General features: G+C 47.0%; 1 protein-coding gene across 2 annotated transcripts in view; it reads right to left on the minus strand.

Moving 5' to 3' along the window:
- NEDD4L (NEDD4 like E3 ubiquitin protein ligase) overlaps window positions 1–27,434 on the minus strand; it is a 119,874-nt gene extending 92,440 nt beyond the window's left edge. Inside the window, exon 1 of one of the 2 annotated variants that reach the window (XM_030468065.1) lies at window positions 27,278–27,434. In XM_030468065.1, coding sequence (XP_030323925.1) covers window positions 27,278–27,328 — 51 coding nt within the window. In that variant the 5' untranslated portion in view covers window positions 27,329–27,434. The remainder of the gene's footprint in view (window positions 1–27,277) is intronic. The other variant, XM_030468064.1, reaches the window with a different exon arrangement.
- Window positions 27,435–27,642: the final 208 nt, after the last annotated feature.

Raw genomic sequence — 27,642 nt, forward strand, 5'->3', positions numbered from 1 at the left:
TTTTTTTTATGTGTTAAAGTATTGTCAGCCTTCTAATATCAGCAGCACACGCCTGGTCTTCTGGGGTGGTTTGGAGAGATGAAAGGCAAAGAACTTGTAAGCTGCCATCAAGACAACTCCTTCATTAAGAGAAGACAGCATAGGAAAAGCCTCAGAAATGCAGACACTACTGACCTTACTGAAGGAGAACTGAAGGTTGAGTTGTAACACTAAGTAGAGAGGGATGGGAAGAGGGATTTCTGACAGTTATTTATATTATCAATGCTACTCAGATTTCCTCCAACAAAGGCCTACATTACTGGCACCTTATTTCTGCATCAAAATCAACTCTGATTACTGACTGAATTAAAAAAAAAAAATTAAATAAAAATAAAAATCTCAGAAGAGGATAAAGTCCAAGTGCTGGAGGATCCCCAATTCAGATTCTGCAAGACACAAAAGATAATGCTCCAGACTAAGAGATGGACTCTGAAAAAACATCCTTGAAGTTTCACTTCACAGTTTAAGCTCTCCATCAGATTTGACCCTGTTCCCTCCCTGCATGCAGGCTCTCAGTCTCAGCTAAATACTTTTTTTACCAAGCAGAAACAGTGTTTCTGCAAATGTTTGCTTGTTCAAATTTTCATATGCATGAAATATTCATAACTTTTCAAACAGCCATGCACTCACATGCATAAAAAGCCTGGGAAAACACTATTCCAGCTCATGCGACCACACAAAACCCCAAGTGATATAGATGAAGGGTTCCCAAATGAAGCTTGCTCAAAGATCACCCTGGGTAGCAGTGGGAACTAACAGCAGCTCTCAGCTTCCCAGGCTGACACCTCAAATTTGTATTCCTCTGATCTCCACTTCCTCAGCTGGGAACGCTGCCTGGGGGAACCGAAAGACTGAAGGGCAGGAAAAGAGTGAGCTTTTCATACTCTTCTGCTTGCTCCTCGTGGCCCAATTTCTTCATTTATCTCCAACTATGCTGTGTCTAGGTACAGAAAGGAGTTAAATTTTCACAGCAGTAGAGAGGTAAATCTCACCTCAAGGGCCAACAACAAAACAAATAAATCAGATCAAGGATTGCTTGGCTAGGCACTGAGAAGCTTGAAATGCAGAGCATCAATTATGGGACACAGGTTCCCACCCACACTTCTCTGGAAAGGCTGGACAAGAAAAGAAAATCAGGATTTTGTTTTTTTCCTGTAAACCCAGAGCACAAGGACAGAGAGTAGCCTAGACAAGCTCTTTAAACATGGTAAAACTCTTGAGAAGCTCCATGATCCAGCCCCCAAATGAAGTGATCCCTTTGTGGCTCTGAGCCTGCCCCGATCTGTAGTTAAGCAGCACTCATACTTGTTGAGATTAGTGACATTTTTACACGTACATTTCTTCTAGTGGCCAACTTAAACACCTCTCCCCTCCAGTGTATTCCATTCCTAACGAGGTCTTTCTGAACCTGGATCAGCACCTTGAGCCTGTGGAGCCCACAAACAGCATGCCACCAACGGGAAGATAAGGGGAGGAAGAAATTGATAAGATGCAGGGTGGGTGGAGGCAGCTGCTTAGAAACCAGTACTGCTCTGCAAGGATTTGTGTGGCACCACGACCAGAAGTTCAAGGCTTCAGGCTACAACACTCCATAATTTGCAACTAAGCTTAGAAAATGCTGACTTGCCTTTTACTTTTACTCCAAACACTGAGATTTCCAGAGTGGGGAAGTCCTTATGCAGAAGCATGGAGAATGGCTTCACTGAGCTCTGTGTCATCTGGACACACTCTCCTTTTTTTGGTTGGACTTAAGGGTACTTGCTTAAATAGCCTGTGCAGATCTTGAAAACTAAACAGATGCCACAAGAGAATACTGTAAACAGTTCTTTATGGAGAAATAGCTTTAGGTACCACAAGAATCAACATGAACAGAAAGATGACCTTAAACTGCCTAGAAAATTACCTGCTAGACACAAATCCAGTAGAGCACAATTGTTGGCATTAAGTGTTTTGACTGAGACTTTCACAAATAATCAATGATCTAGCACATTAGCAGTTTTCCCAACAGAAAGGAAGTTGCATTTTCTGGCAGCTGTATCTCACAGTCAGTAAAAAGTGGAAATAAGCAACAGTTTACCGCCTGCCAATTGTAGCCTACATCTTAGGTGGATTCCTTCCTCTTCCTTTTATATTTAGTAATCACAGAGAACTGATGCCCAGATGACTTCAGTGCCAGGACACAGCCAGTGGCTAACAGCAGCAACTCACCTGCTGCATCCCTTCTTCCAGTCTTGCTAAGTGGATGTACAGAAACCACTCTTCTGGTTCTGCTGAGAGCTGAGAACATGTATTAAAGAGAAAAGCCTCTCTGGTGGAGGGATTGCTTTGTACCCACTTTCTGTGCAATCCCTTCACTGCAATTCTGCAGATCCTTCACCTTCTTTCTGAATTCCTTCACTGCCTGAAACATCCCACTGGGAAATGGCAAACCAGACAGATAGACACCTAACTCTGACACTTCTGTATTGCACCAACTCCTGTGCATTTTGAAGAGCATTCTAGGCTTACTTCTGAAATGCTCTGCTTGAAAAAGAAGTTAAGCTCAGCCCCCTGAGGGATTTTTGTATCACTTTAAAGCATTTCCCCGTAGCTTGCAAAGCCTGAAAGGGTCTCCTTAAAATGCCTGGAGAATGCTGCCACTCCCCATTCCCTTCATGAGCTGGAGCTGAGCAATGAGCAGCTCTGCCTTCCTGACCCGGGCCCTGCTCCTTGGCTCTCACCTCCCACACCACCCCCCAACGGGTCCTGTGCACCCACAACACGGGGTGTCTCTGGGAATTTAAAACCATCTTGTTCACAATACTTTTGATTTAAAATGTTTGCAACACTGCTGCTAGGAATCCAAAGCCTGTCCACGGGGAGGGTGGGGTTGGCTGTGCACAGTCAAACAGCAAAGCAGGAACACTGCTGCAGCCTCCTCACTTATGTCCAAGCTGTTTGTGTTTCCACCTTCCCATCCTCACCCCTCCAACCTTACCTGGCCTCGCCCACTGCAGCAGAGGTGCCTGCCATAAAGTGCTTGGTTAGATATTAATGCCGAGTTCCACTGCTAATCACGTTCATACCTGCTTCTGCTTTGTCCAATGATTAACGTGAAGTTTGTATACTCTTGTTCCCCCCAAAAGTCAGAGGTTACATAGCTTTCTGTGCTGAAGGATAACCTTTACACGGGCTGTGTTTTCTCATCTGCAATTCACGTTGCCATTGCAGAGGATTTATCTGATTCACGTGAAATCAAGCCATGAAACAGAAGGCAAATCACATAGCAAAAGCCAGACAAGGAACAGACCCCAATTCACCTCAGAAAGCAGGTAAAGGAATACAGATGTGCTTACAGATGTGCTTACACTTGTGTGTCTGTTTATGTGCACAATTGGCAATTGCTCATGAATTTTTAAAAGAACAACACATTCACTTGCACCCGGTGCTCAGAAAAAGCAAACTAGTTTCTAACACCTGTTAAAGCATTCATGTAAATAAACCTTATTAAAAAGTTGTACTAATAAAATGTCCTGGAGCTGGGAAGTGAGGGAAGAGTTACAGCAATGACATGGAAAGCAGGGAAGCAAAAGGCAGAGCCCTGGGCTGTGGGGATGAACAAGCAGTAACCCCGGGGAGGTAGCTCAGGGCATGCCAGCTGAAGCAAACAAGCTGTGCCACAGGCTTTGGAATGCACACCAGTAATGTCTAAATACACCCCAGGAGAACCCCACAGCAACCACCGGCCGGGGTAGAGAAGGGAAGGTGCAGACAGAAGCCTCCTGAGGGACAGTCCCAGCACCCAGGGTGTGCACCCAGAGAGCAGCACTGGGATAACAATTAATAGGGCATAAAATCAGCAGCTTGGCTTTGGTAAATGAACAGACAAGTGTGAAAGGCACAACGCCGGGATCAATGCAAACCAATATTTGAACAGAAGCCACGCAGACCAGAGAAGATTAAGTGTTTAACGTGTTCTTCCACAACTGCCTTACAAAGGTACATAAACCTGCCCGCAGCTCCAAGCCCTCAAATGGACACGTTCCCCATCACGTTTCCCACATTGCCCAACACCTCAGCCAGATGCCACCAGCACCAGGCTGTCACCCCATGCCTGGAGCACACCCAACATCCCACCGGCTCCTCACGATCAGCCCCGGAGCCCAACTTACCCAGCACTGCCTGTTTGCTGTGGTGTGGGACCCCCGGGCTTGGGTGGGGCCGTGTCCTGTGGGGAGCTGGGACCCCCAGGCTGAGGTGGGGCCGTGTCCTGTGGGGAGCTGGGACCCCCGGGCTGAGGTGGGGCCGTGTCCCCGGAGCACAGGGAGGCAGAGGCAGGAGTGGCCCAGGCGGAAGCTGGAGTTGGGTGACGGAGGCAATGCCTGCCCATCACCAGGGAGACGAGGTGAAAGGACAGCAATCTAGGGTTTCACCTGGAGAAAGCTGAACGCCAACCCCAGCAGGGTTGGTTTGTGTCTGGTTGTGCGTTGTGGGTTTTTTTCCTTCTTCTGTGTAGAGACATTTTTGATTTAAAACCAAGATAGGAGCTGGCGAGGTAAATTTCCACTGACGGGCAGGAGAGAAACCAGATCACACTGGAAAGTTACCTGCACACAGAGACTCTGCGAATCTGGTTTCATCTACTGAGCACTTTGTCTCTATTTTTATTACACATGAAAGTTTGCAAAACACAGGGAAACAGAAAAGACAACAGGTCTTTAACTCAGAGTTTTGGTTGCAAAACACATCAGAATGGAATAGAGAACAAACCTTTAGCCTAATGTTTTAACTGTTGTGTTCTGGGTGAAAAACTACACACAGAGCCACTGGTGTGTTGGACAGCATCAAAACAAAGTCTCCCCAGCAAACTGCTCTCTAATTCTCTGTCATTGGGAGAATCAACTTGGCTTTGAGCTTTCAAACAGAACAGAGTTTTCATCATCTACTTAAAAAAAAAAAAAAGAGCAAAAGTGTCTTCTATAGCAAGCCTAACATTAGGCTACCCCTAAATCTTTTAGCAATCCAAAACGTGGAAGACAAGTTAGATTGCAGAAGAGTCGTGCTGGTTATTATTTCAATTTGCTGGTGGATTACACCAACTCACATCACAGCTGAGAGAAAAACAACATACTCTAGGAAGCTGTTCCACATCAGCATCTTACACAGAGTATTACCAAGTCAGATTATCCTCTCTCGTGGCATACAGCTACCTCCTAACATCGACCAACACAAGGGCAGCCCAAGAGGGAGAAAAACCAGAAGTGGGATGCCCTACCCATCACCCCCAGGCATCATCGTGCTGTTCTGAAGGCCACAGCAACAGGACGTGATAAGTCGCAGTATAATTCTTGTCATATCTTAATAATCTTGATTTTTGTCAGTGGCAATTTTGCAAACAGTCTTTGATAAAATCTCAGCTCTGTGATGGAAACACGAACAGGCACCAAGGGTGTAAACCACATCTCTGCTCTCCTCTGTGAAGTTCAGCACGGGAACACAAACTCAGAGTAAAGGTCACAAGGTGACACCCACCTACTTTTCCAGCTGAAGCACAGAAATTAAAATCTCCTTTCAGGTAGATCACCAGGAGCAACCTGCAAACTCAGGTTTGATCTCCTTTCCTCCAAACACTGATCACTTGGAGATGGAAAGCAGCAACAGGCTTAGGAACCAGGACTCAACTCCTAGCCCAGCACTGAAAGCACACCATTAAATAACAGGCTCAAATCACAGTTCTGACCTCATGAAACTCTGCTTAGGAGGTATTTTTACTGCACGTTTAAAATGAAAAGTATTCCAGGTGAATTGTGATCTATTTTTGCAGCAATCAATAGAACTCCATGTAGATAGACATACTTAAGCAATTTCAGCAAGCATGTTAAACCAGGTCACCTGTGGTCTTTAGAAATACCCAGGAGAATGCAAAAGAAATGTAACCGAAGGGACTTGCTGTACTGCACAAGACTTCATTCTCCTTATTTAACATTTAGACCTATTTATATCCTGACACATTGTTTTCTGCACAGCCTCATTCACTGAGCTCTCCAGCAGTCTCACACAGGCTGTGTGATCTTCTAGATCCAACTGAGCCTGTAAAGAAAAGTTCTCATCCAGCAGTTTTATTCTTGGTTTTTAACACTGGCTGAGGGTACTGTCTGCCCCTTCAGCCAACAGCAGAGGCCGTGACAATCAGTCAGTCAGGTTAAGTTCATTTGACTCAGTCTCCTCATGAGACATCTCCAAGCTCATGGGTGGTCAGAGTGGTGGGCAGGGAGGAGATGTGCCCTCTGTCAAGGTCTGCCCATTGCCCTTTGCTCATTCCCACTCTGGAGTGTCATCAGACACCATGGTTACCTGGATTTCCATTTTCTTGGCTCCTCCACCTAAAAAGAGGCAGACACCCGACTCTCACAGGAAGGACTGTCACTGAGAAGCTTGCAATAGCAACACGTTTGCCATCAAAAGCACAACAGTCACTCCTATCTGCTTAATTTAGCATCAGTTGGTGGAAAGTATCTCGAAGGGAAGAAAAAACCAGCACAGCATGAGGAAGGGGAATGTGTTTGCTGCATCATCTGCATACATCATCAGTTTCTGGCATGGGAAACTCTCTTTCTGAAGGAAACCTCGATCTGCTTTTCTCTGGACAAGCCAAGAGAAGTCTTTAACGATTGGTAGCAGCAAAGAAAAAGGAAAAACATCTGTTATGTGCTTCTTATTAAAAATATGAGCAAAGCTTTGACTAGGAGGTACTGGTATATTTGCAGAAGTCTGTGACTGGAAAAGAAACTTTCCTATATTGACTTAGTGTTAAAAGGAAAAAAACAAAGAACACCCAACCCTGATCTTGCACCAGAGATCAGAGCCAAGAAGATCTGCATCCAAAATGAAGATCTGCTGCAAGTTTAAACAGAAAATTGATAAAGCAAAATCCCACAGTAACTCCTTTTCATTCCTTTAAGGAATACAGAAACTCAGATGACTCATTAAAACCTCAAGCTTTCTTTAAACAAATATCTAACTTTCTGGCACGCAAAAATAGCCCTCTAAGCACAAACTACTATAAAATAAAGGAATTATGCTTTTACATGTAGGATGACTACATTACACTGACCCTGACACTCATAAAAGCTTTGCCAACCAGAGAGTGAATCAAGGCCAGATGGTTTAATTTCAGATATTCATTATCCTCGGGTCAATGTCCAGACAGATCTATTACTTTCCAGTACACAGGAGAGAGCAGTACTTCAAAACTTATTAGCCCAAAGAGGAACACAAAAAATCCAGTTCCCCAGTGAGTGTCTAAGCATTTTGCCCAATAATGAAGAATGGTCTGAATTCCCAATGAAGAGCCTGCAGTGAGAAGTCACAGAAGGACACAACAGCCTGGTTTTCCAGCACAATTAGGTTTTTACTTCTCACTAAGCCAACCTCTGATACAGCTGAACTTTTTTTTTAAAAAAACACTAAACATCTTGAAGTGGTGCTCTTGATACAATAAAGTCCACCAGATTGTTAAAATTCCAACAGTTTTAAAGTGAAAAATTATGGACTACACTTAGTACCATCTTCCTAATTTTTCCTATGCAAAATGCCACACAAATCCAGGTGCAGCTCTGTATTTTAGACAACTGTTCTCATAAATGTCCACTGAGTTAACAGAAAGCCTCCATGCACCAGCACCAGGTAAGACCTCAAAGAGAATCCCAGCAAGGATGAGGCTGGAATGGCCTCTGGAGATGTTCCAGTCCAACCCCACAGCCCAACACCAAGGCAGGTTGGAGCAGGGCCTTCCAGATCTCTAAGGATGGACTCTCCACTATCTCTGCTGGCAATGCTCTGCCTGTGGCTGCCTTTGTCCCAAAGGTGCATTACTCAGTGTGTTGTCCACCAGGAGCCACAGGGCCTTCTCCACTGAGCTGCTTTCCATCCTCTCCTGCAGCATGAAGTTAACCTCTGCCCAGGGGCAGGACACACATTTCCCTTTGCTGAGCTTCCTGCTGGCTCATTTCTCCAGCCTGTCCAGGTCCTTTGGAATGGCACTCTGGTATAACAACCTCTCCTCCCACTTTGTATCAGCTCCATCTCAAAGTCTGCTGACAAACAGCAAATTAGACTGGGGCAGGAAGCAGAAGGCTTTGTTCTCAAGTTTAAATAATAATACTACAAATATGTTAGAGATGACTTGGAAACAGATTAAAACAGAATTCCCAGAAAAAACTGCCTCAGAACAAGTGTGGTTAGAAATCAGGCAGGTAGGAGAACAGGTTTAAAACAACTGTGGTTAAGAAACGAGCAGGAAAACATCAAGCTCGGGTTTTATTTGTAGGCAATAACATGTGCAAAGCTCTGAGGAGATAGATGCTGGGCTGGTGGACAAAGGGCAACTTCCATTTGCATGCAGTCAAAAGCTGTTCCGAGCAAGCAGAGCTCTGGAACTGCTGGGAATACTCACCTGCTTTACTGGAGCTTTGTTACACCTCCTGGTTTGCAGCAGCTTTCAGCATCGCCCAGAATGGCACCAGGTCCAAAGTACTTCTTAAATAACTCTCGTTAATAATTTAAACTGAATTTGAATATTCACAATGTCATTACCTCACTACTACTGCTGCTGTTTTGAGGCTCAAAACCACAGTGAGTTTCACCAGATTGGTGAATTTGGCAAGATTTATTTATTGCAAATGCTCCAGGGGAAACCATGCAATAGAACAAGGGCTGCTTCAGCCTGAGCAAATATCACTGTGTTTATGCCCAGAACATTAAAGAAAAAAAAATTTGCATGATTCTTCTGTAATTGGATAATTACACATTGTAATGATAGGCTTGGGATGCACCACAGCAGAAACTCCTGGTGCATCTTAGGACTGCTTAAACAAGGCAGATGGAGAGGGTGCTGGGAAGCTGCCCTGAGCCACACTGCCACATCACCAGCAGCTACAGCAAGGGAGGCTGCACCTCCTGCTTCAGAGCCTCTGCAATGGCCAACAGCTAATTCAAAAAGAATCAAGAATGGACCATTCCATAGCTAAGCAGAAAAGGCCAACAAGCACCCTAAAAACCAGTGTCCTTATACTCACTCTCAACATGAGTTTTATCCCTGACACTTCACATACTTCAAAATACAACTTTAAAGCTTCTGTCACTTCATGTGGTGGCTTGGATTTCACCTTTCCCAGCAGAGGGGCTGGGATATCAATGGCACAGAGTGAGCAAGGATCCAGCCAGCCTGCTGCAGGTGGGTGAGGAGGCAAATCACCAGGATGTCCTCCCTTCTGGCCATCAGCCAGGGAGAGGCTTCATTTCTGAGTGTATGCTCTTTTCACAGACATTCTGATAGAAGACCAAACTTCAAACATTTATGTTTCAGGGACTCAGTTGTTTCCTATTTATATTGCATATTGGAGATACCATTTGTTTATAGCAGGCTTTAGGAAAGTTCTGTTACTTTCTTCCTGTAAACCTTGAAGTCACTGACAGCCATGATTTAAAAAAGCCACTGTCACTTGTTATTGTGTCACAGAGATTCTCACTACCCTAGGGGAAAGCCCAGGAAATAGGTGTAAAGAACAAACGAAAAAAGTATCTTACAGTTTTATACATAGACAGTGTACATTCAAAGGTATGGTGCTGATCTTCAGCTTAGATTATTTATCTTTTTAGAGGCATGAAAATCTCAGATACTTACTAAGTTTTTCACCACTTTTGAACAGCTGAGGATGCACACAAAATGCACAAAAGAAGATACCGTGTCAAAATGGGGAGGGTTAGTTCTACTTCATTCCAGTAGCCTAATTAGTTCCCAGCTGATCACACAAGCATGTTTATGCAACCACAATCTATACTCTGGTTAGATATTTAATGATCTTAGACCATAAACAGTCAGCTTAACCACGGCTGCAATGTTTAATGACAGAACACACATTCAATAAAAACATAACCCGACAAGAAAGCAGGATTGGAGGCTTATTTTTAGGGCTTGAACCCAGCTGACTCCAGCTTGCACCCACAGAGGCTGCTGCCCCTGCAGAGTGACCTGCAGGGCTGGGGAGGAGCAGGACAAGGAATCCCTGGAACAGGCTTTGCCAAAACAACCCTGCCAGCAGGAAAACTGACAGGAAAATGCCAGTGGGACTCTTAAAACCTTAAACACCTCTATAAGGAGAGCTGCTTACTGCAGCACTTCAGCCTCAGAAAATACTGTCCCAAGCACATTTCATAACGTGAGCAGATCCTGGGCAACCCGAGGTCTGCTCTGAAGGATCTAACCCAGCCCTATCAGAGGGTAAGATGGACTTTATCTTGGTTCACCAGAACACACAAATTAAAACTCTGGTTTTCAAATTATTTTGGAGAGATGTACAAGCAAAATACTCTAGAGATAATACATGATCTTGACTGATTCCAGACACAGTCGGAATCAAGAGGAGGGAAAAAATCTCTTGAAAACCAAAATTTGGTAGAGTGCAAAGAAATTTCCAAGTTTTGTTTTGCTTTTTTTAACAGTGTGATTTTTCTCCTCTGTTCAAACCAAGGATCAAGTATGACTGACATCAGTAATTACACCTTCCAATCATCAAGTATCAATCCTGGATTATTCCATTTGCTGTAACTCCTTGCAATGCATTCAGCAGCAGTGACTTCAAGCACATTACCAGTACCACAGATTACTGCTTCCCTACCATCACAATAAATTGTTGGGTGCAATGTGATGTGTTCCTGTCCAATCTAGTCTGAACTGTGAATAACAAGCAAAGATGTTCAAAAGCAATATGCAAGCACTAATAAACCCAGAATGCCCATCAAAAAGCAATTTCAGAAAAATTAGGAAGCACTGCCAGCACCAGACCTTCAGCTACAATTGCAGTGCTCAGCCTATTAATTTACAACAGAAAGACCTTGTTTGAAGCTTGCTTCATAGGATGACTGATAAACTGTAAAAATAGAAAGGATGAAACATAGGCTATAGTCCTGAAATTTGATTTGGAGCTGGTTTCATGCATGTTGCAAAGCTTCTCCAAGTATATGAGATATTCTCCAGATTTACCTGGCTGAATGACAAAACTGTATTAAATCAGGCAAAGGCAAAACATCTGTGTTTCTATACATATATAGTTACATGTGTGCCTGTTGCACAAAAGAAAGTTTTTAATTACTCTGTAATGTTACCAAAATAGAAAAGAAACAATTTGCTTTTCCAAATACAAAGAAACCAATTCTAGAGTCGAGAGAGAAGAAAATCTGCAGAAGCCTCAAGATTGACAGGAGGTGCTGGGTGCCAGTGCAGGGCTGGGGCAAGGAGAGATGGCAAAGGAAGTTGTTTGCCAGAAGGAAGAGGTGGTTACATGATGATGACTTTGGGACATCAGAAGCCACCCCTCACCCCCTGTAAAGGCCCCTTGGACATCTTCTGCAAACCAGTGTCCTCCTTACTTGTCCTCTGCAAGGCTTGCAGGAGAGCCAGGAGCTGCTGCACTGTGGCACTGCAAGGTGCAGAGCCCCTCAGCAAAGTCAGGTCCCTGATCAGCACCCATCTCTCCCCACGAGAGACTGGTCCAGCAGGCTGAAGACAGCAGAGCTACAAGGTGATGCTGGCAGGTTCCTTTCCCTGTACCTCGTGCCTCAGTTTCCCCAGTGAGGCAGTGAGATGAGGAAGAGGCACATGGCTCAGTCTAATGCAGTGGGGGCAAAGGAGCAGAGGGAGTGAAATGTGGAGATACTGGGCCAGAGGCCAAAGACAGGGCCCAAACCTGCAGAGACACCAAAAGCTGCTGTCTGAAGGGAACTGCCCTGTACAGCTCACCTATTTGTCAGCTGCTCCTTTTTTTAACCACTGGAATAGCTCAGCAGCAGCAGACTTCAGCTCAGAGCAGAAACTGGGAATGTCAGCTTTCAGAGAAAGACCTCAGCTTCTGACACAATTTGTTTTCTGGCATGAATCATCCTATTATCCAACCAGAAATGAAATCAAGTCTTCCAGTTCTCAACTGAGGCTACCAATTAATGTTACTGTAGGAGTTTCCAGCCTTCCCTGGTGAAGAAACTCTCCCTAACACATTAACATTTCAATAAGTGCTGCTGTCAGTCAGCCCAGCAGTTCACTCCTTCGGCCTCTCTGCTCCATCTTGATCAACTTGCTTTTCCCAGAAAAATACCAAGTCATATCCTCCAGCAGTGCCTCTTCTCCCTGAGGCTTGGGGATGCCTGGGTGCCTCAGGGGAGGACAAACCAGCCAGACACACCAGTGCACAGGGAAGCCATGGAGAAGGGATCTGCTCTCCCCAGAGACATCAATCCAGAGCCTGGCTTTGCACCCTGCCTGTGTTCCTGCCCTCTGTGTGCCACCTCTTTCTTCCCCACTCACCTGAAAAGCAAGTGGCCCTTTGACAGAGATTTGATTTTTTCATTTGCAAAGAGTTGTTACTTAACTAGCAAGCTCCCAGAGCTGGGGACTCTGGGGTCTCAGGGAAAAATAGGGACTGTTCAGTTTCTAATTGGGCTTAGGCTGATAAGATGTGGGAAGCTAAGCAGAGAGCAAACACTGTCCCCTGACACACGAGGGTCCATTACAAACAGGCAAAGATGCAGACAAAAGTTAACTAAAAGAAGTTATTTTGCATCCATATATGTTTTAAGAAGTGTTTTTAGTTACTGCCTTTCTTTTAATTAGAGGCTGTATGATCACTGTTCAAAACTGCCAAGGCACACCTGAACTAATACACACAGTTAAAATAAACAGTTATAGCAAGTTCATCACTAGCAATTGACAGGATTGGGTAAAAAAAACGCATTACTTCTGCTTGGAGGACAAATACTTGTTAAACAGTCAACTAATGGCTTCAAAAATGAAGTTACCCAACTGGAGAGCTGTGTCAGCAATCATTTGGCCATGCACCCTTCAGCCCTTGAGGGCTTTGGTCCCTTGTTTGTTTTGGTTTTGTTGAGGGCTTTGGGTTTTGGTTGGTTTCTTTTTTATTATTTGTATTAATTGCTCATAGGGAACTCCTGAAAAATTTGTGAAATCCTCTAAATAAATAGATTGCTCCTGGACAAAGCTCAGAGGTTAGCTCAGTCACTTGTTCCCAGAATGGTACTTGACACTGACTAGACTAAGAAACTCTCATTAAAATATCCAGTGCTCATTATCCAAAACAAAGGATGGACTTTGTGTTCTGCCAGGCATTCTGGATGCAAAACGTGGCCCAACGCTCCGAACAAAAGCCACATTCAGACCCAATGTATGGCAGAAGATCTGCAATAAGGTCATTCATTCATCATCCCAGAGCAGGACCTCATCCCAGAGAAGCACAGATGTGTGTTCTTGGGAGAAGCAGAACAAGAAGGGAGCAGAGGGCACAGCATTCAGAACCCCTCAGCCAAGCTGCAAGGCAATCCACCAGCTCCTTGCCCGTCTGCTGTGCTGTTAGCAGTGCCAGACAGGCTCAGGAACGGGCAGGTATTGCTTCACCACTAGCAGTTGCAGTCCCAAAACTATACAACCCACATAAAGTTTTCAAGATTCGGAGTTTCATATTAGTTTCCTTAACTGCAGCTAACTCAGTAACCCATGACTACAAACGTAAGACCTTTTCATAACTGTTAGCACCTTAGCTCCTCAGTTTAGATGTAAGAACATTAGGTTAATCTTGAGCCTAGTGCTGAAGCACCCAACATCTTTGCCCAGAAGAGCAGATACTCTGCTGTGAGGAGCACGTGGAGCTCAGACAGAGAGCTGTCTGGGGAGGGTGTGCTTCTCACACCATGAAGCCTTCTACTTTAGAGCTATCAGTCAAGAACATCACGAATTAAGGATGGGATTTTTTTTTCCCCAAGACAACAAATGAATATTACAGTGAATGAAGTACAGCAGTGAAAAGCTCTCAGGATAATACAAATTAACAAACGAAGTCTGAAGAGCAAAGTCATTTTCCTCCAGGCAGGTTTAAATGAAGTTATGTCTCCTTTCAGAAATAACCAGGATGATCTACAGAGAGACCAATTTTACCTCTAAATTATTACTGTGGCTGCACAAAAGGAAGTGAGAACAACAGCCAGGAGCTGCTGCAGAGATACCAAAACCCATCTGGACACAGAACTGCCTCCTTGAACAGGTTACTGCTTTTGTAGATGTTGAGCTGCCAAACAATGTATAGCTTTAGACATTTTATGGAATGCAATTTGTCTTATCCACATTCTGACACTGCAGTTGTCTATACTGAATATAGCAAAATCTGACCAGAAGATCAGGTAACAGATCCAGAAAATGCAACTGCTGGTAAGGAACTTGGGACACTGAGAAGTGCCAAACTGGTCAGCAAAAAGTCAAGTTGATGGGCACCAGCAGTGCTGCCAGGCAAACAAACTCAAACCATCCCTCCCTCACAGCTATCCCCCCAACACACTTGTTCAAACCTGACTAAAAGCAGCTTTAAGTTGTTGCTCAAAGGAACCTCAAAACTTAGGAAACGCACAAGTTACACCCAAAACCACACTGCCATGACCCTTATCAGGAAGCATGGGAACGCATCTGTGGCATGTTCAGAGAAGCCATCACAAGGGACTATGAAGAAAAATATTTCCTAAGCCAAGGTTCAGGTAGTGCTAGTGCACAATACCAGGGCAAGCTGTTCTCTTTGTTAGGACTTTAGATGGACTGTGTTCAATCACCAGACAAAGTGAGACTGAAGGTGGCTGTGCTGAGATTTATTTGGCAAGCAGAAGGGTTGGTGCAAAAAGGAAAAACCCAAACTTCCCAGAATTGCTATACAACCCAGGTACCTGCCTGTTCCCAGCTGAACACCACCCAGACAACAAAAATCATCTTCACAGCAGCTGCAGTCTGCCAGGTTCAAACAGAGGGTTCAGCAGGGAAACCAGCCCAGGATACACAAACTGCACCAGCAAGTCAAAGTCTGTTTACAAAGTCTTCAGGGCTCTCCTCTCCTCCCAGGTTCCACTGGGAAGGTTGGAGTGCAGAGTACTCACATAAAAACACAACTCACTCTGCACGCAAGACCTCCAGAAAACAACACGTACAGCTCACAGGCAATTGCCAAGAAAGTTCAGCTAAGGAAAGTATCCAAACATTCTGTCAAACATTTGGCTTTTTCATAAAACCCCCACAAAGCATCACGAAGAAATTCAGTTCAACTTGCATTTTGCAGGCAACGTTTCAAAAGACAAATTAATTGTGAAAACCAAGACTGAGAACAGACTGAATTTTATCCTGTGTGCTCAGTCATGAAGGGCTCCTTAGATTGATGTTCTAAAGCAATCCAGAAGCACTGGTGAAGACATCTTCTAAAGTGAAAGTGATTTAAGCAAATATACTTTTCCCCTGAGATTAAATAGGCTTTCAATCCCCTAAAACCACCCAGACAGGTATCAACAATTTACAAGTGAAAAGGAAGATCTAACACACAAAACCAGATAAAAACCTCAGACACAGTAGACTCAGAGGGATGGAAGCACCTGGTGGAAGGAAAGAGGTCAAGCCAGATGAATGAATTCAGCATTGCTGAACACAAAGAGCTTTGAGAACAAGAGAGCTTCAAAACCTCCAACCCTCAGACCAGTGTTGTGTCACAGAATGAGGAGGAAGAGGTCTCAGCTACAGAATCATCCACTCCAGTGGTGTTCTGCAGGTCCATGGAAGTAATTCCTACCCCAAGGAGTTAGCCTGACATCCAGGACTACCTAATCCCACTGGATCTGGGCTAGTTTGCACAGAGGTCTTCAATATAACGGGTAGAGACCCAGCCCTGGGCAGGGAAAAGATGGCACAGCCCATCTCATAGTGACAAAAAAGAAAAGCAAAACAAGAATTGCAAAACTTGGATACCTTGTCAAACTGGTGAACTTGGAGTGACACTGTCAGGAATGACAGAATGAGCAGGCAGGAGAAAACAGTGCTAGAGGAAAAGTACCAGTTCCTCCCATGTAACAAGCAGTCACCGAGGGATGGGAAGATGACTAAACCACAAAAAAGTCACAGCAAAATAGGGAGGTTGCCAGAGATGCAAGGCAGTAATGAGAGCAAGAAATTAACATTAATCATTAAGCCTCCAACCTTTTGCAACAGCTTTGTCTAGTTTGATTTTGATCATCTCAGAGGAAGAAGCACAGCAGCCTTCCAGTTCAGTACTTTTCCAAGCAGCCCATGCAGCACAGTGGCTGCAGCAGAGCCAGAAGAACTGCTGCTGAACTGTGAAAGTCAGCTGAGATCAATGGAAGAGTCTCCCAAGCAGTCTTTCCCAGCTCACTGCTCGACTTCAAAAGAGTAATTTTTATTTCACATTTTTAGAGTGCAGGCCAACCCAGCAGACTGTTTCACTGGCATGCAAAGCCTGCTACTTCATTTGCTGCCATTTTCTGCTGGGGACATCTAAATAAGTCTGCATCGATCAGAAGTGAAGTGCTCTCTCCTCATAACATTTTAAGCTTTCAAATACTGGTAAGGTCTTCCCTGAAACCTACAGCTGAGGTCAGAAAATTGTAAAAGAGAACAATAAATCAATATACCACCTGTCCTGTGCTCTCCTACACCTCCTGCCTTTAATGTACCCTGCAGGTATTTTAAACATTTATGGAACAGAAGTGCAGGGGGAAGTCTGACTGCAAAAAAGCTTTTCTAAGGTGATCACATTGTGCAGATCATTCTCTGCTTCCCCTTACCAGGAATAATATCTTCCCATTTGGCTGAAAGACTTGTTCAAAAATAAAAAAAAACCTCTTCAGGTTCAGTAAAAGGGTGAGTGTGTTTCAGTCTAGGCTACAGACACAGAGCTAATGGCCAGTGGGACAGTGAGAAGGGCTTAAACCTCTTCCAGAAAGCGAGATGAATCCCACCTTTAGCTTAGGAGATGGAAAGGGCACAACCCCAGATCAGGCATGAAGTCCAGAGGTGAAGAACTGCACCCCTGCTCCTGCAGTGTCTGTAAGTGCAGGGACCTTGGGGCTTGCTCCTCCAGCTGCTGCTCAGAGCTCAACAGGCAACAGCAGCACAGGGACCTGGAGCAGGGAAGGACACGGCAGCAGAAAGGAGATCACAACACCCAGCAGGAAGAAAAACAGTGCCTCAAAATGAAAGAAGCTGTTGCTAGGCAAACATGGTTCAGGTAAATGCCAGAGCAAAAAAATACACAAACTCTGTGAGTCCAGATGAGCTGGGAGTAGTTTTTGCCACACAGAGGTCCTGGGTTTTCAGGGATATCATGGGGACAGGGTCCTGGCCCTTGAGGACAGCCTCGCTGGGAGTGAAGGGAGCAGAAGGCACCTTGGAAAGCAAAGGCAGCCCAGGGACACATCTGGAGAGCACCCGACCTCCTGAGGACAGCTACCTCGGTCAGACACCAGCAGTGGGACAGCCCTGACATCCCCAGCCCCCTGTGACCCCAGGCTGCAGCACCCTGCAGCAATGCTGCCTCACCTTGCCAGCAGACATGGGGATGCTGAGCGTTCAACACACCCCAACCAGAGCTAAAACTGAGGTTTCCACAGCAACACCACCACAGACACACCGTGTGTCTGCAGGGCATTCCTATGTTCCAGCTGCCAGAGTGACACCGGTTCAAGGACCCACATTTCATTTTCCAAAAGCTGCACTCCAAGTGCTTGAAGCCAGCAGAAAACCCAAGGTGGTCACAGAGCTCAGGGATGTCCCTTACCAGTTACAGCCTGCAGCAGCCATTTCACCACCCACCCACCCACCTTCCAACTTCCTCTCACACAGGGTTTGCTGCACAGGCTAATAGCTTTGCCTCTTGTGTAAGTTTTAGGCTAAAAATTTAACTTTTAATAAAATAAATATTTTAAAAATAAAATTAAGTTTCAATAGCATCAGAAGCCTGCAAGAACAACTTAAGTTTTTGCTAAATCAATTCAAGCGAGCATCAGAAGCACTTCTCTCACAACAGTGTGTATCAAGTCACAACTGAAGGCTTTAATATGCACCAGTTTCAACCCAGACTTTGAGCAATATTCTAAGGAAAAAAGGGAGAGGACACAGGCAGAGACACGGTATCAGAAGATCTCCACAAGACCTGGAAACACATGAGCTCCAAAGTTTACTATCTTAACTCCGAGGACTTCGAGGCTGCTTGTTAATGGTTCTGAAGGACCCGTGGCTCTGACAGCTTCCAAAGGGGTTCTGCCAGGGTCATGCATTAAGAGCACACACATGTCATATGGTGACAAATGACCTCACAGGCAACACACACCCAGCTTGTAACCACTTAGCCACACTCTGGTTTACAACATTAGAGTTCTGAAGAACAATAGAAACTCGTAAGACAAAACCAACCCCTGCCTGCACTGCTTCACTCCTCATGACAGCCACAGGATGTCCCTGGGAAACAGCTCCTGCTTCCTCCTCCCCCAGCACCTGGGGAACAAGGAGCTCTGCTGAGGGACCTCCCTGCACCCATCCTCCCCCTGCCTGGGGCTCAGGAGCAGCAAGGCCACCACCCCTGGGACAGGGCCAGACCTGGGACAGACGAGGCACAGAGGAAAGCACATCCTCAGAGGAAGATCCACCAAGTGCTTTATCGTGCTAATTAGACCACAGAATGAGAAGGTACCTTCTGGGTAAGAGAGGCAACAGCCCTAGCCAAGGAGGTGACACTACAGTAGAAGAAAGCCCTCCTGCTGGGTCAGGCCATGGGGCTCAGAGGCAGGGAGGTCCTACCAAAGGACAGGAACAAGGCTCATCCTACTCACTGTGCTACCTGACAAGCCTCCAGTGCTGGTGAGTGTGGTGAAGGTCACTGTCACCAGACAGCTGTGTCCCAGCAGTGCTGAGACCAACCTGCCCTGCCAGGGAGAAAGAAACCAGGGAATGGACAGGACAAGTGCCTCCTCTGGCCAAGGCTGGGGAAGCAGGTGCTGTTCAACCCCAAATCCTGCCTCAACTTGCCTGTTGACTTTTAACATTGTGTTTATTTCCTACTTGACCTCCAACAGTTAATTTTTTTCCACAGGTACTGGAAACAACAAATAAAATATTAAGTGACAAGACTTGACCAGAGACAACCACCCCAAAAGCTGCAGATACCAAGTACTTTGAGTGTTCCCAAGTGTGCCAGGTGCCAGTGGAGGAACCAGTGAAGTGCTGTGCCTGAGGAGATGCACCAGCTCCCCACCATGGCACACAGGGTGCTCAGCTCCTCTGCCTGCCCCTCCCTGGCAGGAGGGCTGCAAGAACAGCACAAAACCAAACATTTCCTTTGGCTCTCCTCCCTCCCTCCCTCCAAAAAAACTTCTTCCTGCCTTCTAGTATATCTTCCAGATCATTTCATTCTTGGAAGGTAAAACATGTTTCCTCATCCTCTGAAGACCTTAAACACAACCACAACAAGAAAGCAAAGCACCACTGGAGCTGCTGTGATGAACTCACTCCCATGTGGATGGACACCAACCCAGGTGCTCAGGGTGCTCAACCTCTGTGTCCAGCCTCACCAGGAAGAGGCCACAAGCAGAGCTTTTCCCCACAGCACCAGTTACCAGACAGACAGCTGATGAGGAAGTCATCCCAGGATGTCTTCTACTGAGGGTTACTCCTCGGTTCCATCTCTCCAAAGATCTATGAGCCATAAAGATGCTTAAAAAGAGCAAGACTTTGAACTGCTTTCAATTACAAACCAACAGAGAAAAGCAGAGATTATACAAACATAGTTTTATCCTCAAATCAGGATAATACAAAACTAGGAACTGCCAAAGGAGAGAGAATGGCATCAGTGTGCACTGTCCCAAACAATTCTGCTCTTCTCCAGCAGTTAAACGACATTAAAAAAAGAAAACCTGTCTTGAGTTGGCATCACACCAATAACCAACACTAATCCATCCAGTTAGGCACAAAAATAGGGTACTTCAGCCTAACTGCAAAGCACAACTCATTCATGGAGTTATTCCTCATATCCTGCCAGTGCTTTTAGAACTGAAGCTGTTTCTTTCAATTGCAAAGTCCCTAATTCCTAGAAATCAAGATTCTGAATCTTCATCCTGCCAGTGCAAGGAAATTAAGGCTAAAAGAATGGAGGGGAAAAATGAACAATTACAAACATACACACTGAGCTTGTCGCCCAGTTCAGACACCATCAGAAAGACAGAGATTTCATAATACATTTGAAGAATTAGGTTCTTGGATTGGCTTCACTGGGGCCTGGGGTTGCCTATTTGCTCAACTATTTTAACTGCAGTTAGCTCCAAGGCCTATGCAATTTAACCACATCTCATATTTTAAATTAATTACCAGCTAATTGCTGCTTCTTTACAGAAAAGGATCCCTTTCCTAAGGTTGTTTTTTTTGTTTCTTTATGGGAAGGAAAAGGAAAGGATGGAGGGGTCAGGGAAAAGGAGAGCTCCAGCACTGGGAGCTCAGCATTTTAAGGCCCCCATAGTGGCAAGAGCTTCCCTGGCAGCAGGCAAAGGACCTGTGCAAGCTCCAGCTCTTGACCCAGCTGCAGGCAAAACCCTGGGCAGGTTTTAGTAACAAAAAAAATGGCAGGAGCTGAGCACTGCAGCAGTAAAACCACATTCCTTTCTCCCAGGAGAAGTCACCCAACCTGCCACTGCATTCTTACCCAGCTCACCCAAAATAACAGTGTTTACTGCATTACACCTCAGGTCTTTCTAAAAGGGGACAGAGCTGCCCAGTAGCATTTCTGTTATTGCTACAGTAAAACTCTCTTACTCAACACAATTAAATATTTAAGAGGAAGTAGCACTGGAAGCAAAAACTGAAGAAACTTATGGAAGTTATGGAAATTAGTGGAATTTTCTCTGTTCACCAACACCAAAATTTACAAAACTGTGACAAAATCAAGCCACTTCTGCTCATTGATATTGCATCCGTGACTTTTTATTGACTGAAGCTGTTAGATAATCCATCCCTCACTGCTATTAAAAGACCCAGAGCTTTCCAGCTCACTCAGAGAAGTCCCAGTTTGTATGCCACAGAGTTTAATTAAGGAAGAGGTCCTGGCTCCACATGATCCTCTGGGACCAGGAGCTTGTCAATGTAGCCTGATTCAGCTGAAAACAGTTGGCTTCCATCGGCTGCATCTCCACCAGACCTTGTGACTCAAGCACCCAGGAGCCCCACAGCAGATGCTGAGTGTTGGCTTCACGCAGCACTGCCCACAGCTCTGACACTGACACACAAAATGGCACCGAGCCCCACAGCCTCTGCTGTGGCCTCTGCACCTCACAGCACCTGGGGAGATTGCCCACTTCCCATAATGAGCTCTATTTGGTTCAGAAGGGATAAATAACCTCTCACTGTCTGAAGACAGCTCCGTCCCAGATGCTGCAGTGGTGCAGCTTTCTCCCATAACATCCCAGGATGTTCATTTCATCCCCTCCTGAAAGGCAAGCTCACCTGGCACCTGGCTGTGCTCTCCAACCAAACCACAAAACCCTCTCAGGGACAGACTCAGCCCGACTGCCAGAGAAGGCTGAGCAGGCTCCTGGGGCAGCAGGAGGGGGCTCTGGGGCCACAGCTCCCTCACAGGGAAATGGTATCCGGGCAGAACCAGGTGAGAACCCTCAGCTGCCATTTACCATGACACAGTGCCCTCCAATGGCCAGCCACAACACGGATGGTGACAAAACTGAGCCCAACCAGATGCTTTGGGCTCCTTCCCCAGCACACAAAGCCATGGCCAGGCTCCCCGCAGCCCCTTCCTCCCCAGGAGGGCAGGAGACACAGAGCTATTCCTGCCATAAAACTACCATTTCCTCACTCCCTCGGACCCACATTTTAACACAAACCATCTTAAAGGCCTTAACAGTAATTTTACATTAAGATGAGGATTTACTGAGTGTCAGCCATAGTGGCCAAACATGCTGATAACTCAGTAAAAGCAGGTTAAAATGCAAGCTTTTAGAAAAATCTATTGACCTACTGAGAACCACAGCCTATTAATTTTCTTACTATGCCACAACAAGTAGATATGCCAGCCCTTTCCCTTATGAAATGTTTCCTTATCTGGAGTTCTTAATCATCATTTAAAGTTTTACATGCTATCCCTGGGAAGCCAATGCACTTAGCATCTATAAAACCATTTCAGATACTTTTTTTCCATTTAAAAAGTCAATAAAAGAGTCACTATTCTGAATTGCTTATTACTAGACACCATGTCACTGCTGTGACCAAGGGAGGCCCCACTCTGACTCTGATGGCAGAGTTATGCTTTTACATAACCAGAGCATCCAGAACAGGAACAGAGCTCTCTTTCTGAAGAGCCTGTGCTCCTGGTGTCGTTCACCATGAGGTGAAACTTCTCTGGAACTCGAGGGGTTTTTCTAGGTAAAAGCCTCCTGGATCCACTGAGCTGCAGCTGGCAAAAGCACCCTCAGAGATAGCTTGGCCCACCCCCCACAACAGATGGGCTTTGGCAGTGCTCCCCCAGGAGCCAGGCTGCCCCGAGCTGCTCCTCCAGCAGCAGTGCCCTGGGAAGGGGGCATCCATCCATCCATCCATCCAGTGCCCAGACCTCCTGCACCAGGACGGGACACAGCTCAAGGGCTGCTCCTTGGATGCTGCCCTTGCTGTGGCCCTGAAGGCTCAGGGAACCTCTGGCTTCCTTTGAAAACAAAAAACCAAAAAAATCCCCACAAAACCCAAACACACAAAAAAACCCCACCACACTTCAAAAAAATTAAAGTTTGCTTAAAATGCAAAGTAGAGAAACCCAGCATTGTCCCTGCTTTGTCACTGAGCCAGCTGAGGGAGTTAAAACTGAGGCCTTTCTCCTCAATCCTGACTGCAGTGGGTAAGTGGTGTGATACCATGTTCCTTTTGAAGCCTCCCAGCTCCATCTCACCAAGGCACAACACACAGGTGAACTTCATTAGCATGCCATTCACTTACAGGGAATGAGACATCCTCAAGGGGAATCATTCCAGAGCCACAAACCCACAGGAACATGCAAACACAAGGCACAGAGGCCAACTTCCCCTCGGCCTTGTTTGGAAACAGTTTGCACAGAAGGTGACAGTTTTGAAGCCACAGTCCTTGTCACCTCATGGCCCAAGCTGTTCTTCACCATGGCATCACTGTGGCAAATCTTATTTTCATTCCTTACCCTGGTGTTAGATAAAGTATAGGCAATGCTGTGTTTCACAGGAATTCACCTCCTACCTGGAGACTGCCTTTACTTTTATTTCCCAAACCCACATTTCATTACAAGCAGAGTGCCAGGGAGGCTCCCATGGCCCTGGAACCCTTCAGGACTCCTTTTGCACACACGATGCTCTGCCCAGTACAGCACACAGGAGTTAAGATGAGGAAAAAAGGTTAAGCTGCATTGACTGTATCCAGAACTATTTATTTTAAGGCATATGCAATTCTATCTCATGCATCAAGATGTCTTCATGAACATACGCTCCCTTATGACAATTTCTAATGTGTGACAAAATGTCATCTCAGTAGGAAGCTTGTAATTTCAGTTTATTCAATCACAAGTTGTGGAAGTTGAATAAAAGTCAACAAAAGAATGCTGGAATTGCAGAGAGCAGTTTCACATAAGAACCTCTTTTTTGTTTGCATTTTGAAATATGAAAACGCTCCTTTCTGAAGACACATCATTTATTCAGCCAAATGAGATACAAGAAGCTGCATGGCTTTCTTCCACCCAGGCCCACTGAGGAAGGGAAAGGGAATGCTTGTGGAAACTCCCATTTTGTTTGGGCCCCTTTCAATTCCAGGATTCTCCAGAAACTCAAACTGAAAGGAATGAGGTGTAGTTCTCCAAAGGTCACATTGTTTCCTTTCTTCTGACAGGAAAAACAAACAAACAAAAGAAAAACAAACAAAGAGGGCTTAAACATAAACGAAATTTACAAGATTGCTCCAGTAACTCCTAACAATCAACATCCTGATGTATTCACTGGTTCAGGAACTCCCTGAACAAACTCCCAGATGGCTTCTGGATAGCTGGAGGGATGGAGACCCTCCCACAGCTCTGGACACTCTGTGCCAGCACCTAAGTCACCTCGCTGTGGAAAACTCATTGGAAGATAATTTGATTTACAGCTCATTTTGATCAATAGATTAATTAAAAAAAAATTAATAGCTCATATTTACAAAGAGGCAGATTTATACAAACAACATCTGAAGAACAATGCAGTCTGTCAGTGGGTAAAGGCAATGGCTGGCTTGTCATCTGTGACTCAGTGAATCCCGAAACTAACGAGTGCCTTAACGCCTATCAGAATATCTGAACAAAATGGGAACAGATGTCCAGATTGAAGGTATCCACTGAGAGCTACAGCTATTTACAGACTAATGTAGGCACACACTCTGCAAGCACTTAAGCATATGCTTAGTTGAAGACACGAAGCAGGACTACCACCATGTACATCCACCGTGCAAGTAGAAGTTAAGCCTGTGCTTAATTATTTGTAAAAGGTTTTATTATTTTTATGGGAAGCCATTAAGCAAGCCTAGCTTACGTTTAAATAACTACTTTTTCTCCAATCAGCAATTGTGCTAGGACAGCCAGTCCTACAAAGGGCCTACTTTAGGCCCTGCACAAACACAAAGCATCCAACCAGACCGCAAGCTGGATTTCAAACTGAGGCAGGAACAAAGGAAAATTAACAGCCTAAACATGTCCACACACACAATCTGGCCTCTCAGGACTAGCACAGAGATTTGGCTTTCCAGAACACAGAAAACAAGCCAAGTCCAAGCCAATGTTAATGGGAAGTCCTGATCCACAAAAGCCAGTGTGCAATGAAGCTGTAACCAGAGCTGCCTTTCTCAACCACTCTTTAGATGCACCTTTAATGATGCATAATAGCTGCCAGCCCCGGGAGATTCTCCTCCTTCCTCCTGCTTTCCTGTGTCCGTACATTTACCACAGGCTTGAGAATGGTTCAGGCTGCTGGCACATTGAAATGACAGCCCGTCAGCTGCTCAGTTCTGACTGCCTCCTCCTCCACGCACTGTCTCTCATTCTTCCACCCCACTTCCATTCACAGCCTCCTGTCATCTTTTTAGATGCTCTGTTCTATGAAGTGTCCAGCACCATCATGATCTACAGCAATACAGAAAACACAGAACCCGTGCACTGCTCCTGCTAGGGAAGGTGGCTACAGCATCCCTGGGCCACTGTGGAAAGAGCAAAGGCTTCCTTTTCCAAGCAGTTCTTTGTCAAGCAGCTTGGGTTTACCTCAAGAGGTGAGCAAGACACCTCTCCTCCCCTGTACAGCCCTGCCCAGCCCTCAGCAGCCCAGGTCCCAGCACCAGCTGGGGATATGAGCACCAAGGCAGGAACTGCCCTGGCTCTCCTGAGCTTCCCCCCAGCCCAGAGCCAAGCGGGGTGCTGAGCAGCACAGCCAGCAGCTCTGCCTCTCCATCCAGTGGCTTTCTCTCTATTCCTTTCTCTTTAACATTCCGTGCAAGTACCAGCATATGCTGAGGAGGGAGGCAGGGACAAAAGATAACGGGGAGTACACACACAACGACAAAGCAGCAGCCAGGCTCCAGCCTTACGTTCTCAGCCACCGAGCTGGGACACAGCAGGATGGCTCACGGGTCTCCCTTGTCCTCACAAATCCCACACACTCCAGTCTGTGACAGCACCTATCCGCCACCACTGCAGAGTTTTGGGGTGCCCACAGTGGGGCAGCCAGTCCCACAGCCCGGGATATTCCTTCAGCCCATCCAGGCCCTCCAGCACCCCGGCAGCAAGCAGGGCTCAGCTGTGGGCCCTGTCACCTGGAGGGCAGGGACACAGAGGAGTGTTCCTGTCCATGGAAGGATGCTGCTCTGGGGACTCCGGCAGCCTTGGCTGCTGTCAGCTTGCCTTGTCTTCACGTGAAGGCTTATGAAAAAGCTAGGGAGGAGAAGAGTCTCCTCTGATTTTGTGCTCGCTATCTTAAGCGCCCAAGGCCCTTGCAGTGAGCTCTCTTCTCCCCCACCTTCACACACATGCAGAGGAATTTAAATCAGACTGTGCTCATAGCTTGATAAATCAACAAAAGCAGAACCACCCCCCCTTTACAAAAACACCCACTCTAGCCAAAGAACCTCCTTTCCAATTAGAACTAAGCAGTACAGTCATCTAGATTTGGTGCCCATTCAAATATAATAGGTAATAAAGCTGTCTGGCAGCTTTTACAGTCAGATTTTTTTAATATCAGCTTCCCCTGTGCCACAAAAAGACTGACAGCCAGTCCTTCTTGTTTAGTTCCATAAAAATGGAGGTGATATTGCTATTACAAAAAATACAGAACAGGCAAGAAATATGCATGATATTGACAGCTGCTATACAAAAACCACAGAACAGTAACACAGCTTTTCCCTTTTCTGACGCTTTATTACACTGCCTGCTAAGCAAAGGGAACACCTCAGCAAGGAATGAAACAAAAAAAAGGCATTAGCTACAAATTTTCAGCACACAAGCAAGACACAGGGGGCTGTTCTGCCTGTGCAGATTTGATTTGTCAGGGCTGCATATGGTTCTGCAGAAGACATCAGCGATAACGCCAGCACACGGCGATTAGTTATCACAGTCCTACCTACTTTATCAAGCTCCATCTGCATTAGGCACCAGGCTGCGTGTGGCACCGGGACCAGGCTGCTCCCCACCGGGCCGGCCCCTCCCGGGGACACCGGCAGAGCCGCGCACCCCGCGGCTGCCCCCGCCCGCCCGCCCGCCGCACCTCCCTCGCCAGCCCCGGCTCTTTGTTCGCCACCAGCCCCGCTCGGGCGGCGGCTGGGAGCCGGCCAGGGGAACGGGAACGGGGCACAGCGAGACACGTTCTGCGGCGGGGACCACACAGCGACCGCCGGGGAACCCCCGGGCCCCGCTCCCGACCCCGCCGCAAAGCGCCCCGGGCGGGGGGCAGCCGGGGGACTCCAGCCGCACCCCCGGTTCCTGTCGCGGGGCTCCGGGCCAGGCGGCAGCACCTGCCGGGGCTGCGGGCGGTGGCTGCCGGCGCTCACCGGGACCCGTCGCTACGTCTCCCCGCAGCGCTGCCGGGCTCGGGGGGTGCGCGGACCCCGCAGGGCGGGGCGGGCTGCCCGGGCGCCCTCCCGGACCGACCCTCGACCTTCGCCCGGCCGCCGGGGTCTGCCCGTGGGGCCGGGTCCCCACCGCCGCGGCCATGGCGATGGGGCGGCGGGGCGAAGGGCGCCTGTCAGCCCTCGGCGGGCGGGGCCCCGCACCCCGGTGCACGCACACACACACACACACGCGCACACCCCACAGCCCCGCTACCGCCCACGGCCCCGCCGCGGGGGCTCCCGACCCACCTCGTCCTCGGAGAGCCCGTAGACCGGCTCCACCGCCGCCGCCGTCGCCATGGAGCCGCTGCCCGTTCCGTGCCGCTCCCGCCCGGGGGCTTCGCGGGGGTGCCGCCGGCCCGGCCCAGGTGAGCCGCTGCCTCCTCCCGCTCCTCCTGCAGCCGCCGCTGCTGCTCCTCGCCCGCGGGCGGGGGAAGGCGTTCGCCGGGAGCCGAGCGCCAGCGGGAAGGGTCCGGGGGCGGTGCTGCCCGGGGGCGGCGGAGGGGCCCGCCCGCTCTGCTGCTGCTGCTGCTGCTGCTGCTGCCGCCGGCTGGGGCTGAGGCTGGGGCTGAGGGCGGCCGCAGGAACGCTCCCTCCCCGCGGCGGGGAGCCCC

Source organism: Calypte anna, chromosome Z (genome assembly GCF_003957555.1).
Source record: "Calypte anna isolate BGI_N300 chromosome Z, bCalAnn1_v1.p, whole genome shotgun sequence".
NCBI lineage: Eukaryota > Metazoa > Chordata > Aves > Apodiformes > Trochilidae > Calypte > Calypte anna.